The sequence below is a fragment of the Sarcophilus harrisii genome, chromosome 1 (assembly GCF_902635505.1).
Source record: "Sarcophilus harrisii chromosome 1, mSarHar1.11, whole genome shotgun sequence".
NCBI lineage: Eukaryota > Metazoa > Chordata > Mammalia > Dasyuromorphia > Dasyuridae > Sarcophilus > Sarcophilus harrisii.
The window spans coordinates 39,961,466-39,980,338 of NC_045426.1; the positions used below are offsets into that span (position 1 = coordinate 39,961,466).

An 18,873-nucleotide genomic window follows, 5' to 3' on the forward strand; every position below is an offset into this window, starting at 1 on the left:
GAATGAACTAAATAATTAAAGTGAGATTAGTTGGGTATAAATCCTACCTCAGATATTTCCTACCTCAGTATACCTGGATTTTTTTTTTGCACCTTCATGAAATTGATGTTAACTAGATAAAACTATGTTTCCTTCAAGCTTAAAAGCTATGATTGTGCCCTTAAGCAATTACAACTTTCCTTTAAATATTCTGAAAGATGAGTTGAGAGACTTTGTTGAAAAGAATTCCAATTAAACCAGCTTTTGCTTCATTACATAAATCTCTATTTATGATCCTTTTTTTAAAAATAGGATATCAACATAATAATAATAATAATATCTTTGAATCCTTATTTTTTTATTAGGAAAGAATCCAAATAGAAAATGGCTCACTTGTGATAACTATGCTGAATGTGTCAGATTCAGGTTTTTACCAATGTGTTGCAGAAAACAAGTATCAGACCATTTATGCTAATGCTGAATTGAGAGTTAGAGGTAAGTCATTAGAAATAATGGATTCAAGATGGCATTTGCATATAGTTATGATTACATATAATCTCAAATCAATTTTACTCTGAAGTGTAGATTATTGTCTCATGAAATAATGCATCATATTGAAATTAGTTTCTTTAATGTATACAGGGATTTTTACAAGAGATGAAGTTATCAATCTGCCAGAAAATGGTGACACAAGAGGTTTCTTAATTTTACTTTTGTTAACGTTTTCTTTGATTTTCAGAATTTAAAATTTAGTAATTAAATTTTGTTATTTTTGTATTTTTTTAAATTGTATGCCCAATTTATTACTCTGTTCTGCATTTTACTGATATAAGTATTAGGAGACATAAATCTTCCTATAAATATTAATTTGGCTGCATCTCGTAAATGTTGATATGATGTCTCATCATTCTTTTTAATGTTATTATTTATTGTTTCTATGTTTTGTTCTTTGACCCACTAATTCTTTAAAATTAGATCATTTAGTTTCTTTTTAAAACAATTTATTTTTTGTTCCACTTTTAGTTTTTAAATGTCTTCCTTTACATCCCCAACCTGCTGTAGAAAAGGCCACCATTTTGTAAACAAATACACCACATACACACTCACACACACACAAATTCATACATGATATTATATGCAGAAGTTAATGATTTAGTGTGTGTATATATATTTCTATATAATAAATTCTATAGAGGTGAAGCTCCCTTTATAAGTCCTGTTTAGTGGATTTTAATATTTATAATACTCAGAATAATTTAGTCATTCACAATTATTCTTTCAACAATAATGCTGTTACTGTATACAATGTTCTTTTTTTTGTTTTACTCATTTCACTTTTAATTATTTTATATGTTTCCAAATTTTCTAAAATAATCTGCTCATCATTTCTTGCAGCACAGTAGTATTCACCCATAATCAAATAACACAACTATTTTAATCATTCCCAAATTGATAGGCATCCCCACAGTTTCCAGTTCTTTGCAAACACAAATAGAGCTGCTATAAAATTTTAGAACATATAGGTTTTTTTTTTCCCTAATCGTCTTGGGAAATAGACCCAATAGTGGTATTTTTGGATTAAATGGAATACATGGTTTTATACTTCTTTGCGCATAATTCAGTACCCAGTTTTGCTGATACAGGTCTTGTATTAGTGTTGCAACTTTTCCATGTTCCCTTCAACTTTTGTCATTTTCCTCTTCTATCATTTGAGTTAATCTGATAGGTGTGAAATGATATCTCACAGTTGTTTTAATTTTCATTTCTTTAATTATACTAATTTACTACATTTTTTTTACATAGCTATGTGTAACTTTGATTTCTTCATAGATTTTTTCATTTCTAATTATTTTAATTCATTTTTCCATATTGCATTATGTTTTGGAAAAGATACATTTGACATTTCTGGTTTTCATATTTGGGTGTGATTTTTATGAATTAATACATAGTTTTGATGTAGTTCTATATCATTGAAGAAAATGCATATTTCTATTCACACTCAGTTTTCTTTTCTATTTTCTTTCTTTCTTTGTTTCTTTTTTTTTCCTGAGGCAATTGGGGTTAAGTGACTTGCCCAGGGGCACATAGCTAGGAAGTATTAAATGGCTGAGGCCAGATTTGAACTCAGGGCTGCAGGGCTGGTGGTCTATTCACTGTGCCAACTCACTGCTCCTCACTCACTTTTCTTTTAAAGGTCTAGCATATCTAACTTTTTCTCCTTAACTTAAATATCCTTTGTTTTAAAATTAGGCATCTTTAAATTTTAGAGGGGGAAGTTAAATTTTCCCACCAGGATGGATTTATCATCTGTTTCCTCTTGTAACTCATTTAACTTTTCCTTTAACAATCTGAGTGCTTTGTTATTTGATACATATGTGTTTATCATTGGTTTTATTTCATTGTCTATGGTATTTTTTAGCAAAATGAAATTTTTCTTCCTATTTCTTTTATAGAGGTATATTTCTGCTTTTGCTTTGTCTGAGAACATGATTACTATCCATACTTTTTGTTTCATTTTTTACTTCAGTTAAAACATAATAGATTCTGCTTCAACCTTTCACCTTTAAAATGATATCTGTTTCTGATGTTAGTGGGTTTCTGGTAAAAACAAATAAAACAAAATACATATACCAAAATAGTGTCATATTTTATTTTTTATCCACTCTGCTATTCCCTTTCATTACACTTTTGATTGCTACCTCTGTGTCTCTCCATATTTTCCCCATTTATCCCTTTCTCTCTTTTCCATGTTTCTTCTCAAAACTCTATTGCTTCTGAATACTTACTGACTCCATCAATGTATTTCCTTCGTATCTAGTCCTCCTCCTCTCCTACTTCTCTATAAAACAAGATTGCTTTCTTAGTTGAATGTGTGTTATTCCCTCTTTTTACTAATTCTATTGAGAGTAAGGTTTAAGTGTTGCTCACAACCTTCCATCTTCCCCTCCACTGTAAAAGCTTTTCTTTTCACACTTTTTATGTCAAATATTTCATACAATTTTATTTCATTCTTCTTCCCTTTTCTTGCTTTTAATTTTATTTTTGAAATCATCACAATCAACATATTTCTCTTCATTCTTTCTATATAGAATCTTTCTAATCACCCTAAAATGATAAATTTCTTAGACTTTACATGTCTCTTTTTTACATATGGAAAGGTAAATTATTTAATGTTAATGATTCACTTATGTTTCCTCTTCCATGTTTATCTTTTGGTACTTCTCTTGAATCTTGAGTTTCTAATGAAATTTTCAATTGAGGCCTGGTCTTTTCATCTGTAATGCATAAAAATCTTCTATTTCACTAAATATCATTTTCCACTCAACACTTTATACTGTTTTGCTGGGTACTTTAATCTTGATTGTAATCCTAGCTCCTCTGCTTTCTGGAATTACACATTACAAAGCCTTCTAATCTTTTTAATTTAGAAGGTGTTAAATCTTTTGTTATTCTTATTGTGGTTACATGATTTTTTAATTCGCCCCCCCCCCAACTCAATGCAATAATTTCCCTTTTACTGGAAGTTCTAAAATTTGACTAAAAATTCTTTTGAGTTTTCATTTTGGTATTTTAAAGAGATAATTGATGGAGTCTTTCGGTTTCATTTCTACCCTTTTGTTCTAGGATATCAAAATAATTTGTCTTGATCATTTCTTGAAATATGATACCTAGGCTCTTTTCTTCATCATGGCTTTCAGGTAGTACAATAATTCTTAAATTATTTCTTTTTGAACTATTTTTCAAATAAGTTTTTTTTTTCTAATGATATGTTTCTCATTTTCATTTTCCCCATTATTTTGATTTTATTAATTTTTTTTTATGATCCATGAAGCTATTAGCATCCATTTGCCCACTTCTAATTTCTTTATAAAATTTTCTTTAGTAAGCTTCTGTACTTTTGTTTCCATTTGGCCGGTTCTTCTTTTTAAGATTTTTTTCTTATTTTCTTTGGCATTTTTGTGCCTCCTTGACTTTTGTGCTGACTAACTTTTCGTAATTTTCTTGAAACATTCTCATCTTTTTTTTTTTTTTAAGCAAATTTCTCTACTATTATTATTAATGTTATTGCCATTAATTTTATCTCATCCAAAAAATCTTTTGGGTCTGTGATCAATTCACATTTTTAAACTTTACATGGACCTTTACTGACTTCTTCTGAGTTTGCATCTTTTTTTTTTCTTTGTTACTGTTGTTGTTGTTGGATTTTTTCCAATTGTTTTGAATTTTTTGTGTATCTGTTTTTGGTTTTCTTGGCAAAGATCCTGAAGAAGTTTGACATTTCCTTCTCTAGCTCATTTTGCAGATGAGAAATGGAAAAAAAAAAAACATGATTAAGTAATGTGACCATGGTCAGATTTCTAATAAGTGTCTAAGACTGAATTTAAATTCAAGTCTTCCAGACTCCAAGGCTAATGTTATGTACACTACACCACCTAATTGTCCCAAATATTCTGAGTCTAGGTTTTTTGTTCATTATTTCCAACCTATTTATTGACTTTTAGCTATATGTTAAAGTTGGGTTCTGGTTCCTTCAAGAAATGATGCTATCCCAAAATTCAGGTTTTTAGTGTAGATTTTTTTTTTAGTCTGAGCATCTTTCAATTTTTGGTTCTCCCATGGTGGTATGAACTAAAGTGATGCCATTCACTGCTCTCATGGCCTGTATTGTGGTCTGTAAGATACCAAAAGCACTCTTTTGCATCCTAAAATTGTGAATAGGACACCTAATTCTCTTCCTTAAAAGTATTTCCCCTTCTCATGACTCTGGAATTGCAACTTGGGCACCTGTTCTACTATGGTTGAAAGCATAAGTACTCCTTTCCTTGTTGATTCTGAAACTAGGGTTGTGGATTCTCTACTATGTAAACATGAACAGGTTCCCTGCTCCCTGCTGCCACAAGTGCTGGTGGGCTAGTTCTCTTTTCCTGGGATCTGTGTATGTTCAATGTAATATTGCCCTGTCCCAAATGCTAGCAAAAGGATCCTTTTCTGATTAGTTGATCTCATTACACTCTGTTGGATGAGAGCTCTTAAAACTACTTCTATCACTTAAGGCCAACTGTTGACTTATCTGGGTGAAGCATGCACTGCACTGAGTTGGACAGCAATCCCAAGGAAACTGACCTTTCCTCAAGAATTGCTCCATCCCCAAATTTTTGTTGGTCTTGTTACTACAGAATTTTATTTGAGATATAATTTAACCTTTAGATTAAAAGAAGAAAATGGGAAACAAATCATAAGAAAAAAACTTACCTAGAAAACATCAAAAAGAGATAATTTAAGAATTTTTGTAATACTGGAAAGACAAGTTGAAATTTACATTTTAAAGTTCAACTTACCACATTAAACAATAACAATAGGAAGTTGTGGGGAAAATGAAGAACAAGATGCAACTTTAAAGTTTTATTTAGCATTTAGAGGGGAATTTGAGGGAGCTGAGGGGAATCACTGCCTTTACATTGCTATCTTGGCTTCTTGCAACTTTAAAATCATAATGGATCACAATGAAAACTTTCTCACTGGCATTGTGTCCTTAAGAAAATCTCATGAAGTAGTTTGGGCGGGTTTTTTTTAATCAAATACTTTTTGTATGAAAGAAATGTTGAAGGCAAAGTGGTTGAGGCAAAGGAAGAAAACCAGGACTGATCAATGAGAGAGATTAAAAAAATAAAAAAAAAAAGAATATCAATATATAGATCCCTTTCATGATTGTATTGAACTAGATCACTGTCTGAAGTCAGGAAGACCTGAGTTCAAATTTTGTTGAAGAAACGTCTTACCTATGTGACCCTGTGCAAGTCAGTTAATTTTTGTTTGCCTCAATTTTCTCATCCATACAATGGGTATAATGTTAACATTTGCCTCTCGGTCGGGGGCGGAGCCAAGATGGTGGAGAAGACACACGCGACTTTCTAAGCTCTTCTCTTACCCTCTTTATCAATATTATATCGAGTTTTCAAAATAGCTTGACTGCACAATTGAAAGATAAGAAGAGAACAACCACAGGCCAAAGAAAATCTGCACTCGCCAAAAAGGTTGGTCTGGGGCCAGGGGAGAACGGACGGGAGAAAAAAGTTGGGAGAGAAAAAGTTCCGGGAGATTCAAACTGAAAGTGAAAGCACAGATTCAGCCGCTGCAGCCCCAACCCGCAGTACAGGCTTTCCTTGGGGAGTTGTATCCTGCAGGAGGGAGGAGCAGCCCGGGTTCCCTCCAATCTGCACAGTGGGGGAGCTTGGCTTGGCCTAGAGCTTCCCAGGGCCGATTTGCATTTGGGGAGAGACGTGGGCAGAGTTTCCGCCCTGGGTCTGCAGCGCCGCAATACCACATTACCACAAGAGGCTCCCCTGGGCAGGACACTTTCATTAGCCCAGCCGAGGGCAATCGCTAATCCACCAGCCCATGGCACTTCGATACTCGGCCAGTGCTGACCCACTTCCTGTTGGGGGAAGGGAAAACTCCTCCGGCACTCCCATACCGGGGAAATGGTTTACATTTTCCTGCTCCCGAGGAAGTGGAACCCCTTGCCTAGAGACATACCCAAAGGCTTTAAAACATGAATAAAAGAGGAAAAGAACGATGGACAGCCCTTTTGAAAAAGAGCAGGTCAGCAAACCTGAAGAACCTCAAACAGCAAAACATGCATCAGACTGTCCCCCATGATGCTCCTAGAAGAGACCATTAAAAGCTCAAAGAGAGTTGAAGATAAATGGGGAAAGGAAAGAGAACCTTAAAGAGAGCAACAACTTCCTGGAAATGAATTGAAAAGTTAAAAATTCCCAGGAAGTGCAGGGAAACAAAATTTGAATTGAAAAAATAAAAAATTCAGGAAAGTAAGAATTTGGAATTGAAAAAAAAAGAATTCACCAGAAAGAGGAGGTGAATTGGAAAAGAAAAAAGAACCGCAAGAAAGTAGGATCTGTGAATTGAAAAGAAAAAGAACACCAAGAAAGTGGATTCGAATTGAAAAGAAAAAATTCACAAAAAAAAAGATTAGTGAAATGGAAAAAATCATAGACCAAAAACAATACATTTAAAATTCAATTGACATATACAGAAAGAAGTAAAAAAAAGCTAATGAAGAAAATAATTCTTTAAAAAATTAGAACTGAACAAATAGAAACTAATGATTCACTGAGACAAAGAATCAGTCAACAAAACAAAAATGACAAACTGAAAAACCATGAATTATCTACTTAAAAATGACAGACTTGGAAAATAGATTACAAGATAATCTGAGGATTATTGGGACTTTCCGAAAACTATGATGAAAAAAAGAGCCTAGATATTATTTTACAAGAAATCATCAAAGAGAACTGCCCAGATTAAAGAACGAAAAAGAGGCATTGAAAGAATTCATCGAACACCTTCTGAACGAAACCCAAAATAAAAACCCCAAGGAATAGCGGTTTCCCATCTTAAAAAATTTTAAAGCCAAAAAAAAACCATTTAAATACCGAGGTGCCACAAAAGGATCACCCAAGATCTGGCTGCCTCACATTAAAGGAAAGAAGGGCCTGGAATATGATATTCCGAAAGGCACAAGAACTTGGGATGCAGCCAAGAATAAACTACCCAGCTAAGTGAGCATTTTCTTCCAGGGAAGAAGATGGAATTTAATGAAACAAATGAATTTCCATTTGTTTCTGAAGAAAACCAGAACTAAAAAAAAAATTTGATTCCAACCATAAAACTCAAGAGATGCAGAAAAAGGTAAAAAATAACTCTTTGAGAATTGTATTTCTTGTATATACAAAAAGAATACATGTATAATTTGATTGTACTGAATAAATAAAAAGGGAAGTAGATATGGAAAAGGGATGATGGCAGAATAAGGTGGGAAGGAGGGATAAAAAGAGGGAAACCACATCCCACAAAAGAGGCAAAGGAAACTTATCATATCTGAGGGAATTTAGAGAGGGGGGAACAGGGTGAATCTTTACCTCATCAGAGTTGGCCAAAGAAAAATAATTGACATTTGTTTTAGAGAAAATTCTCTCACCCCATTAAAACGGGGAGAGGAAAAGGGGAAAAAGAAAAAGAGTAATAAGGGAAGGAAGGGGAAAGACCAAAGGGGGGGAGGGAGGGATTATAAAGAGGGTGCATTGTGATACAAGAGGGGCATAAGTTTAAAAGGGGGAAAGAGGGGGGGGAGGAAGTTTAATAAAGATAATCTGGGGTTAAAGGATGGGGAAAAGATTTAGTAATTTAACTGAAATGTGAATGGATGAACCTCCCATAAAGAGGAGGCAGATAGCAGACTGGATCAAAGTCAGAACCCTACAATATGTTTTTCAAGAAAAATTTAAAGCAGGGAGATAAATAGAGAAAGGTAAAATAAAAATCATTATGCTTCAGGTGAGTCAAAAAGAGGGGCCATCCATCTCAGATCAACAAAAGAAAATTGATCTAATTAAAAGAGATAAGGAAGGAAAACTACATCCTGCTAAAGGGTAGCATAAACAACGAAGCAATATCAAATTAAACAATACAAAATTTATGGCATTCAATTTAAAAAGTTGAGAGTTGCAAGAATAAAAGACAACAAACTGTAATGGTAGGAGACCCAACCCATTCAGAATTAGAAAATCAAACCACAAAACAAATAAAAAAGAAATTAAAGAAGTAAATAGAATATTAGAAAAATTGGGAATTTGGATCTTTGGAAAATTGAATGGAGATAGAAGGGAATATACTTTTTTCAGCAGTTCATGGAACCTATTAAAAATTGACCATATATTAGATATAAAGACCAAAATTAAATGCATGAAAGTGAAATAGTAAATGCTTTTTTCAGATCATGATGCAATTAAAAACTACATTCAACAAAAAGTTAGGGGAAATAGACCAAAAGAATTGGAAACTAAACAACCATCTTAAAGAATGATTGGGTGAAGAGCAAATTATAGATAAATTAATAACCCACACAAGATAATGACAATGATGAGACATCATACCAAATTTTGGGATGCAGCCAAAGCGGTAATAAGAAGGAATTTTATTCCAGAGGCTTACTTGAATAAAACAGAGAAAGAAAAGATTAATGAATTGGGCTTGCAACTAAAAAAAAAAAAAAGACCAAATTAAAAACCCCAATCCAATTAAATTGAAATTTAAAATTAAAAGGAGAAATTAAAAAATTGAAAGAAAAAAAAAACTAAAATAAAACAAGAATTGGTTCTATGAAAAAGCCAAAAAATGATAAGCCTTGGTAAATCTGATTAGAAAAAAGGAGGGAAAAAATGAAATTAGTAGTCTTAAAATGAAAAAGGGAGAACTTTCCACCAATGAAGAGGAAATTAGAGAAATAAAAGGAGTTATTTTGCTCAACTTTATGCCAATAAATTTGATAACCAAGGAAATAGATGACACCCCAAAAAATACAGATTCCGGGACTAAAGAGGAGAAGAAATTGTTTGAATAGTCCCTTTCAGAAAAAAAAATAGGAACAGGAAATTAAACAACTCCCTAAGAAAAACCCTAGGGACCAGATGGATTTACATCTGAATTTTACCAAACATTTAAAGAACAATTGGCCCCAATTAAAAAAGATTTGAAAAATAGGGAAAAGGACCACCAAATTTTCTAGATAAGACATGGTACTGATACCTAAACCAGGAGGTGAAAAACAGAGAAAGAAAATTATAGACCAATCTCCAGAATATTGATGCTAAAATCTTAAAAAGATATTAGCAAAAGACTACCGAAAATCATCCCAAGATAATACACTATGACAAGGGATTTATACCAGGAATGCAGGGTTCCAATATTAGAAAAACTATCAATATAATTGGCCATGTTAATAACCAAATTAAAAAACCATATGATCATCTCAATAGATGCAGAAAAGATTTAATAAAATCCCATCCATTTCTATTAAAACACTTAAAGATAGGAATAAATGGACTTTTCCTTAAAATAATCAAGAATTTAAAACCATCAGTAAGCATCATATGTAATGGAGACAAACGCAACCATTCCCAAAAGATCTGAGGAAACAAGGTTGCCCACATCACCGTTACTATTTAATATTGTATTAGAAACGCTAGCTAAGAATAAGAGCGAAAAGAGATTGGGAATAAGAATAGGCAATGAGGAAACCAACTTTTTTGCCGAGACATGGATCAGAGAACCCCAGAGATTCTGCTAAAAAAGTTAGAAATAACCACAACGTTAGCAAAGTTGATGGTTTAAAATAAACCCACATAAGTCATCAATTTTATATATCACTAACAAAATCCAACAGTCAGAGTTACAAAGAGAAATTCCTTTAAAACACGAAATATAAAAAATTTAGGAATCTGTCTGCCCAGGGAAAACGAAACTTTATGAAGAAAATTACAGACCACTTTTCACACAAATTAAGTCTGAGCTAACCAATTGAAAATATTAAATGCTCTTGATAGGGCGAGCAAAATAAAAAGATAAAAATTACCTAAACAATCTATTTATTTAGCACTATACCAGTCAGACTCCCAAAAACTATTTTAATGACCTAGAAAAAAATAACAACAAAATTTCATTTGAAAAAACAAAAGGTCAAGAATTTCATGGGAACTAATGAAAAAAAAAAAAATCAAATGAAAGTGGCTTAGCAAGATCTAAAAATTTATAGAGCAGCAGTCACCAAAAACTATTTGGTATTGGCTAAGGAATAGATTAGTTGGATCAGTGGAATAGATTAGGTTAGGATAAAACAGTCAACAAATATAGCAACCTAGTCTTTGAAAACCCAAAGATCCCAGCTTTTGGGATAAGAACTTACTGTTTGATAAAAAATTGTGGGGAAAAATTGGCAAATGGCAGAAACAGGATTGATCCATACCAAACCGACACCAAGATAAGGTCAAAATGGGTTCATGACCCAGGCATGGGAATGAAATTAAATAAAAGAGGAAAATAGGATATTTTACCTCTCAGACCCGTGGAAGGGGAAGGCTTTTATGACCAAAGAAACAGAGACATTATATCAAAAATAAAAATTTCTGATTATATCCAAAGTTTTTGCAAACAAAACTAATGGACAAGATTAGAAGGGAAGCAAACTGGGAAAATATTTTTACAGTCAGTTTTCTGATAAAGGCCTCTTTCCAAAATATATAGAGAATTAACCTAATTTATAAAAAAATCGCCATTTCCAATTGAAAATGGTCAAGGATAAACAATTTGATGAAGAAATTGAAATATTTTAGTCATAAGAAAGATTTCATTAAATCAGAGAAATGCAAATTAAGACAACTTAAGATACCACTATACACCTGTCAGATTGGCTAAGATGACAGGAAAAAATAATGATGATTGTTGGAGGGGATTTGGGAAAACTGGGACATTGATTCATTGTTGGTGGAGTTGTGAACGAATCCAACGATTTTGGAGAGTAGTTTGGAACTATGCTCAAAAAGTTATCAAACTGTGCATACCCTTTGATCCAGCAGTGTTACTACTGGGATTATATCCCAAAGAGATTATAAAGAAGGGAAAGGGACCTGTATGTGCACGAATGTTTGTGGAAGCCCTTTTTGTAGTGGCTAAAAACTGGAAACTGAATGGATGTCCATCAGTTGGAGAATGGCTGAATAAATTGTGGTATATGAATATTATGGAATATTACTGTTCTGTAAGAAATGACCAACAGGATAATTTCAGAAGGTTAACAAATTTATGGGAGTACATAATTAACAAAAAGGTAGACCATGAAGAAAGAAATATCATTTAATCATTTCAGTTCTCAAGTTTATTCCTTAAGGATATGGAAATGCTTCCTTTGAAGGTAAATGCTTCCCATGTGTTACTAGTCTTGGGGGAATTTGATGTCTAATTCTCTCAATCCTTCAGTGTTATAGTTTGAATTTTGATACAATTTGTTTCAGCATGTTGATACTAGCTCTATATATTCAAAAATGTAATTATTAATTGGTATATATTATTCACAATGGCCCCAAAAGAGTCCTTGGAATGGAAGTAAACTGAAGATTTGTATGGATAAAAATGTATGTATGCATGCACACATGCTCATGAACTATGATACATAGTGTATTCTTGGAAAACAATGAATCCTCAATTACATTTTTAAATTCCTTTTATGTTTCAAGCTATTTTCACCATGTATGAATCCTAGACATATCTGACAAAATGATATGATCATAGACAGACTATATAATAACAATAACTATTATTTATATAACCCTGTGGGATTTCCATAGCACTTCCCAAATATTATCTTATTTTATTTTTTTAATCAATCAAATTGTTGTCCAGTCATATTTGATTCTGTTCCCCCATTTGGGATTTTCTTGGCAAAAGTACTGGAATGCTTTGCTATCTCCTTCTCCAGTTCATTTTACAGATGACAAAATTGAACTCTAATGTTTCTGAATCAAATTCCAGTACATACCTCTCAGAGGAGGCTTATCCTAAAAACACGTGAATATTTTAATATCTTACCCTTCAAACAAGATGGTAAACATTTTGAAGAAAACTGACTGCCATTTATAATTTGTGTGTACATTTCTATGAAATTTTGTTCCACAGTGAAATGAGCACTGGCCTTTGGAGTCCGAAAATGGGTAGTAAATCCGAAACTTGACTCAAAAGTAGGTAGTAATAATAACAATAACAACAACAGCAATACAATTACCATTATTCATCACTTTAAGATTTGCAATACTTTTAAACATATCCATTCAATTGACCCTAAAAACAACTATATTTGATAGGTGCTATTATATCCCTCATTCGGCAGAGAAGGAAACTAAAGAGACAGAGAAGTTAAGTAATTTTCCCAGCATGACACAGTTTTACATGTATGTAGAAAGGTCCAAGCACAATTCTTTTTCACCTTAAGTCCTGTGTTCTTTTATTGCCTCCACTGAACCTCCTAGTTATCCCCTTGAAGGATCAAACTATTTTGCTTTTTTTTTTTTTTTTTGTCTTTGGCCCTATATCTAGTGTCTATTTCATAGTAAACATTTTACACATAAATCTCAAATTGAATTGAATTGCCACTGAAATGCATTGATTCATTTCTTCTTAAATACAATTTCCAATGTAATTCCTTTGATGGCACAATTTAGTTGGCTTCCACGAATACATATTAAGTGATATTATATACCAGACATGGTCTTATATCCAGAAGATACAAATATACAAATTAAAGAATCTCTGCTCTTAAAAAAAAAAAAAACTTATTATTGTGAGATATAACAAGTTCACAGATAAGGAAATATTGAAAAGTAAATAATATAGAGCAATATGGGATTATAGCTACCCAATAAATATTTATTTAATGAATGGAAGAATAAAAGGCTTTATTTCTTAGTTTATTTTATTTTATTTTTTTATTTTTAGCCTCAGCCCCTGATTTCTCCAAAAATCCCATGCAAAAGATCTCTGTTGTTCAAGTTGGTGGAGATGTTGTCATTGAATGTAAACCAAAGGCTTCTCCCAGAGCAATGATTTCTTGGGCAAAAGGTTCAGAGATGATCAGACAAAGCAAAAGGTAACCAGGACTTTTTGTTCCTATCTCAAAATATTTTTTTAACAAGGAAATTTATTGTAACTTGATAAAATGTAATAGGTCATTATAAATTATTCAACTATTATCCCCTTCTTCCACTTTCAACAGCATAGTCAGAAAGAGAAAAATAAAACACTTTGCATGATGATTAAAATTAAGGGCTGCTATTAATAGTGAGCCCTATGCTTATAGATTCTCTTTTTCAAAAAGATAGTTTACTGCAGTTCTTTAGGCATATTGTCATATTTTTCAAAGTCTCTTAAGAATTTTTTCTTCAACTCAAGGGCTTTTTAAAACTGACATGCTGACAAATCAGGAAGGAGAATAGTATATATAAGAAGCATACTTGGGCATGAACACCTGGTGCTTTGATCCTTAAATGGTCACACAGGTGCTCACTCCATGATAAAATGGATTCATCAGAGGAGAAAATGAAGATAGAGATGTGTAGAAAAAGAAAAAAAGTTTGGTTTCCATAATAACAAAGTTTGAAAATGTCTCTGAATAAATATTGTTCTATTCCCCATGAAAATTTGAAAACAGTAGACTGTTCCTATTTCTTTTTCCTAAAAGTCTCACACACATATGAATTCATATGTATACATAGTACATATATGCATAAAGATGTATATATATAATATATATATATATATATATTTGTGTATCTATGCCTATATCTATTTAAATGTACATATGTGCATGTGGTAAATCTTAACCTGAAATAGACTAGTTGAATTTGAATGATTAGATATATGGGAATAATTTCTGAGGAATAAACATTAATGGTACAATGTTAATATGGAAGGTGATTTTCCGCCAAAGTTCCCTCAGAGATCTGTGCATTGTACTTTCTTATATGACATATTTAATAATGATTTGATAAAGGCATGCATTAAGTTGAAGTGGTAATAAAGGTATCAGAATGGATAATATGAGTAAAACTATGAAATGGATTTGCATAATTGTAAAATAAATTACAAAAAAATAGCACAATAGAGATTCATGACATTAAGCAATCATGATAGAGGCACCCATTACAGGTAATGAGATTTTGATATCTGTTACATGAATAGTACACAGCTAAAACACATAAAACCAGGCAATGCTGAATTATACTGAGAAAGCAATTTATATTTTGGGGGGATCGCAATTTTTAAGGTCTTAGGGGAAGAGACAAAATCTAAGGAGTAGTAAGAATGTGTATTAAGATGTCAAGACTAAAATACAATCTGGGAAAACTGAGTTTTCATCAAGATTATCTCAAATATTCTAAGCAGGAGAGTATGGGAAAATTTCAGTTCCTATTATGGTTGACAATAGGAACTGGATGGGCTGTTTTTAGCAATTCCTGAGAATAAGTTGGTTCACTCTACAAGCTAATTTAGAGTTCCCAACAAGATGATCTGCAATTAAATTAACATATGACACAAAGTCAGGATTGACATATTCAATATCTAAACAGTAGTTAAGCTAGAACAATGGACTATACCTAAATAGAAGGAATTTATTAGGGATAAATGCAAAATTTTAAATGATTTCTAAAAAAAAAAAAAGATTCATGAAAACAAGATGTGGGAGTTTTGCCTGATGAATAGTTCAAATGAAATAATGTCTGGAATTTTTAATGTACTACAAGCTCAGTTTAGGTAACAGTGGTATGGTATCCCAAGAAAGTTAAAGCAATTTTATGCTGTTTAAGAGACACATAAACTATAGGATTAAGAAACCGATAGTTCTGTTCTATTGTGCATGGCTTAGACCATATCTGAAATATTGTGAGAGCTCCATTTTAGAAAGCACATTGACAAGATGAAGTGTTTAGGAAAAAAAACAGGAAGAGTAAATGATTTTGAGTTTCTTCTATTTGAAGATAAATTGAATAAATTATAAATATTTAGCCTAGAGAAAAGAAGTTTTGGGGGAGGGCCATGCTAGTTGTGCTGGTCTGCTTAAAGGGTTGCCATATGGATGAGCAAATTGGCTAGTAAACTAAAAAAATATGGTATTTAGAACTGAAAATTTGAGTTCAATACATCTGAAAGTTATTAGGGGTAAACTTCCTGCTGACAGATACTTAGCAATTGAACCCTACATAAGTAACTGCTTTGAGCTTCTGTTTCCTAATCAATCAAAATGATAATAGTGTTGTCACTATCTCAAAGGATTCTTTTGAGATACAAATGAAAAATTAAATTGTAAAGAGACAAAAAAAAACTTTGCAAAATCTAACAGACTATAAAATTGTAAATTATTGTTGATTTGTTTGACTTTTTAACTGAAGCTTAGTTCTTACTATTATATTAGAGAACACTTACTGGGTTTTGGAAAAAATGTCTTCCCTCCATTATTTAAAGTGTAGTTATGATGTAGAAGAGATTCTTCTTGTTCAGATTGTCAGAAGAGAACAGACTCAAGAGCAGTGCCTGCAAATTGCAAAAAAGGCAACCAAGTTTGATGACAGAAAATACATTTTAGTAATTTAGATTGTTCCAAGTTATGATGAACTGTCTGGGAAGGAAGAAGTGACACTCTCCTTATTGCAAAGCACTATCTTCATTTCAGTTCTTCTAGAGATTTTCTAAGCTACTTGTTTGTTATGTTGTCCAGTTGTAAAGTAGATAAAAGGGTCTCTGAGATTATGGACTTGATTCTGTGAACAAATAATTTAAAATACAGATTATAACTCTAAAGAGAAGACAATCTATTTTGCCTAAGAATTAATATAACAAGTTAGCTGATTAGCTTCAAAGAATACTCCAAAAAGATTCAGTTTCACAATGTTTTTAAAGATTACAAATCTATTGTATTTATTACTGGCCTTGTAGTTTTCTAAGGTCAGTAAAGAACACCCTCCTACAATAGGAGATCATTTTGTGGAAATCTAATCTAATTTTAAACATTGAACATTCATAAGTGAAAATGCACGTATTTATTTCTGTTTCTTTTTCTCTTTCAGATTTGATCTCTTACAGACAGACAGACACACACACACACACACACACACACACACACACACACACTTCTATAGCCAACCATTGTCTTCTTAAAATTGTCCATAAAGATAATATCTTATTTTGGTTTTGCTTCATGTTTCTATTCTTTGACATTGACTAGTATATCTCCCTGGTTAACTCTCAAAACCCCAATTCGGGGATATAACTTCATCAAGAGTACATTTGATAGAAGGATGATAGAGGAAAACTTGGGGAAATTAGACAGACCTATCTCTGAAGCCACAAATAAGTCAACCAAGTCTATGAATAGAAGAAGTCTTGCTGTTCTAATCATTTTTTACCTTTCCAATATTGATAATCCTACCAGATATATCTTCAAAAAAAGATGCTTGCAAACTCTAGTGAAACCAGATTACCAAAAAGATTAATCTTGTTGAACTTCATTTTACAAATGAAGGAAACTGAGTCCCATAAAATTTATGTAACTTGTACAAGGTAAACCATGTAATATATCATGGATCTGAAATTTGACTTTTAGAATTAAAATCCTTTCCAGTGCATAGTGTACATTCTCAAATACAATAAAATTCTGAAACAAGCAATCATACAATATATTATTATATTGACAGTTTCTGAAAGGTAGCAGAGAACTCATCAGAACATTAGAATACCTGAAAAACCCTTTCTCTTCTAGGGACCTTTTGTTGTATGAATAGTTATTACACAAGAAAATGCTTTGCCATCTTTCATGAATAGAACCCACTCAGCCAGAATGTTCTGGGATTATTATTATTAATATTATTATCATTATTCATGACCCTTGATCATTTTAACAAATGTCTTAAATTGGTTGATCTGCTTCTCTTAATTACCAAGAATTACCTAAAAATCTGAAGATATTGGAATTAATTTTCCAGCTTTTGGATATGGACATATGATAAGATCCTTTGAGTTAGAGTAAAGTTTACTCATTTTTGTCTACTTTGATATTCATTTTATGATTCTGTGAGTGGCAAGTATTTATCATGAACCATTTTGAAAAATTGTATTATTCTCAAACTATATAATAATGCTTACATGAAATGTGAAAGATTGATTCATAAGGGATAGGAAGAGAGATTTTCTTTAGGTGAAAGTCTGGCAGGGAAGGAGAATAAAGCCATCTTTGTTATATTTCCTAGTTGAAAAAAAATGTGTCTGGTTCCCTTATACTTAAATGAAATTCTTATATCTAAAGATAAAAAAGCATACTTCTCTAAATTACCTAAATTACCTCTAAAATACCAAGATAGGAAACCATCTTGGTTCTTCAATTCAGTCTGCATGTGTTAATAGAGATAAGAATTTATTCAACTGAATAAACATGGGCTTTAATAATTATAAATAATGTAGCCATGGGCAAATTATGTAATTTTTCTGGACCTCAGATTCCTCTTTCTAAAACTGACAAATTAGGAATTTATCTAAAAAGGTTATTATGAAGATTAAATAAGCAATAAAGTGGATAGTTTATTCAATTTTGAAAAATCTGGGTTTTAATGCCATCATAGATACTTAAATAATCCCAGGAAAATCACATAAACATTGTGAGCCTCAATATTTTAATATGCAAAATGAGTTAATTTGTATATATCTGATATGATTTCTATGAGAATCAAAGTGATACCATTTGGGAAATGCTTTACAAACTTTACATATTGGATATTATAATATTATTATCATAGCATATATGAAGTCCTTGAATAACATTAAATATGACATATAAATATCAGATGCTTGAATTTACATGACACTACACCTCTCCCTCTCTCTCTCTCTCTGTGTGTGTGTGTGTGTGTGTGTATGTGTGTCTGTCTCTCTGCCACTTTCTCTGTCTCCTTTCTTTTTGTGTTTCTCTCTGTGTGTCTCTCTCTTTCTCTGTCTCTTTTTGTTTCTCTCTGTGTCTCTCTCTGTCTTTCTCTATCTTTTCCTGTTTCTCTGTCTCTCTCCCCTACAGAATCTATATGACAACCTATTCCCATCAAAACGCTCAAAATGGGATATATATTTATGATCAAAGACATGTTTTATCTATAGTTCTATTTACTGACTGTTATGCTTCTTCTTTACAAAAATCAGTCAAAATTATACCCTTACCTCTGAACTATGAAACATTTACTAAATGAGAAATAAAAATGTTCCTTATTAAAAAAAACAATCAAGACATAAGAATTCAACCCAAAAAACTAGATTTTTTCCCCTTATGACCAACCTATAAAGATATTGTTTAGCAAGTTGGAATTGTAATGGTGATTAACTTAAATATATCCAACAGTGAGTCAAGGGAATAGAAAAACTCATGTGTTTGAAGAAACACACATCCTTTACTGTAGGTTTTGATATGTTTGCTATCTTTTAGTAAAAGTTAAATGACAAATCACTACTTGG

General features: G+C 32.1%; 1 protein-coding gene across 1 annotated transcript in view; it reads left to right on the forward strand.

Annotated features, from left to right (window-relative positions):
- LOC100915406 (contactin-6) overlaps positions 1 to 18,873 on the forward strand; it is a 415,511-nt gene that overhangs the window by 255,636 nt on the left and 141,002 nt on the right. The window contains exons 9-10 of the mRNA XM_023498129.2: positions 345 to 474; positions 13,324 to 13,474. Of these exons, the coding sequence (XP_023353897.2) occupies positions 345 to 474; positions 13,324 to 13,474 (281 nt within the window). The remainder of the gene's footprint in view (positions 1 to 344; positions 475 to 13,323; positions 13,475 to 18,873) is intronic.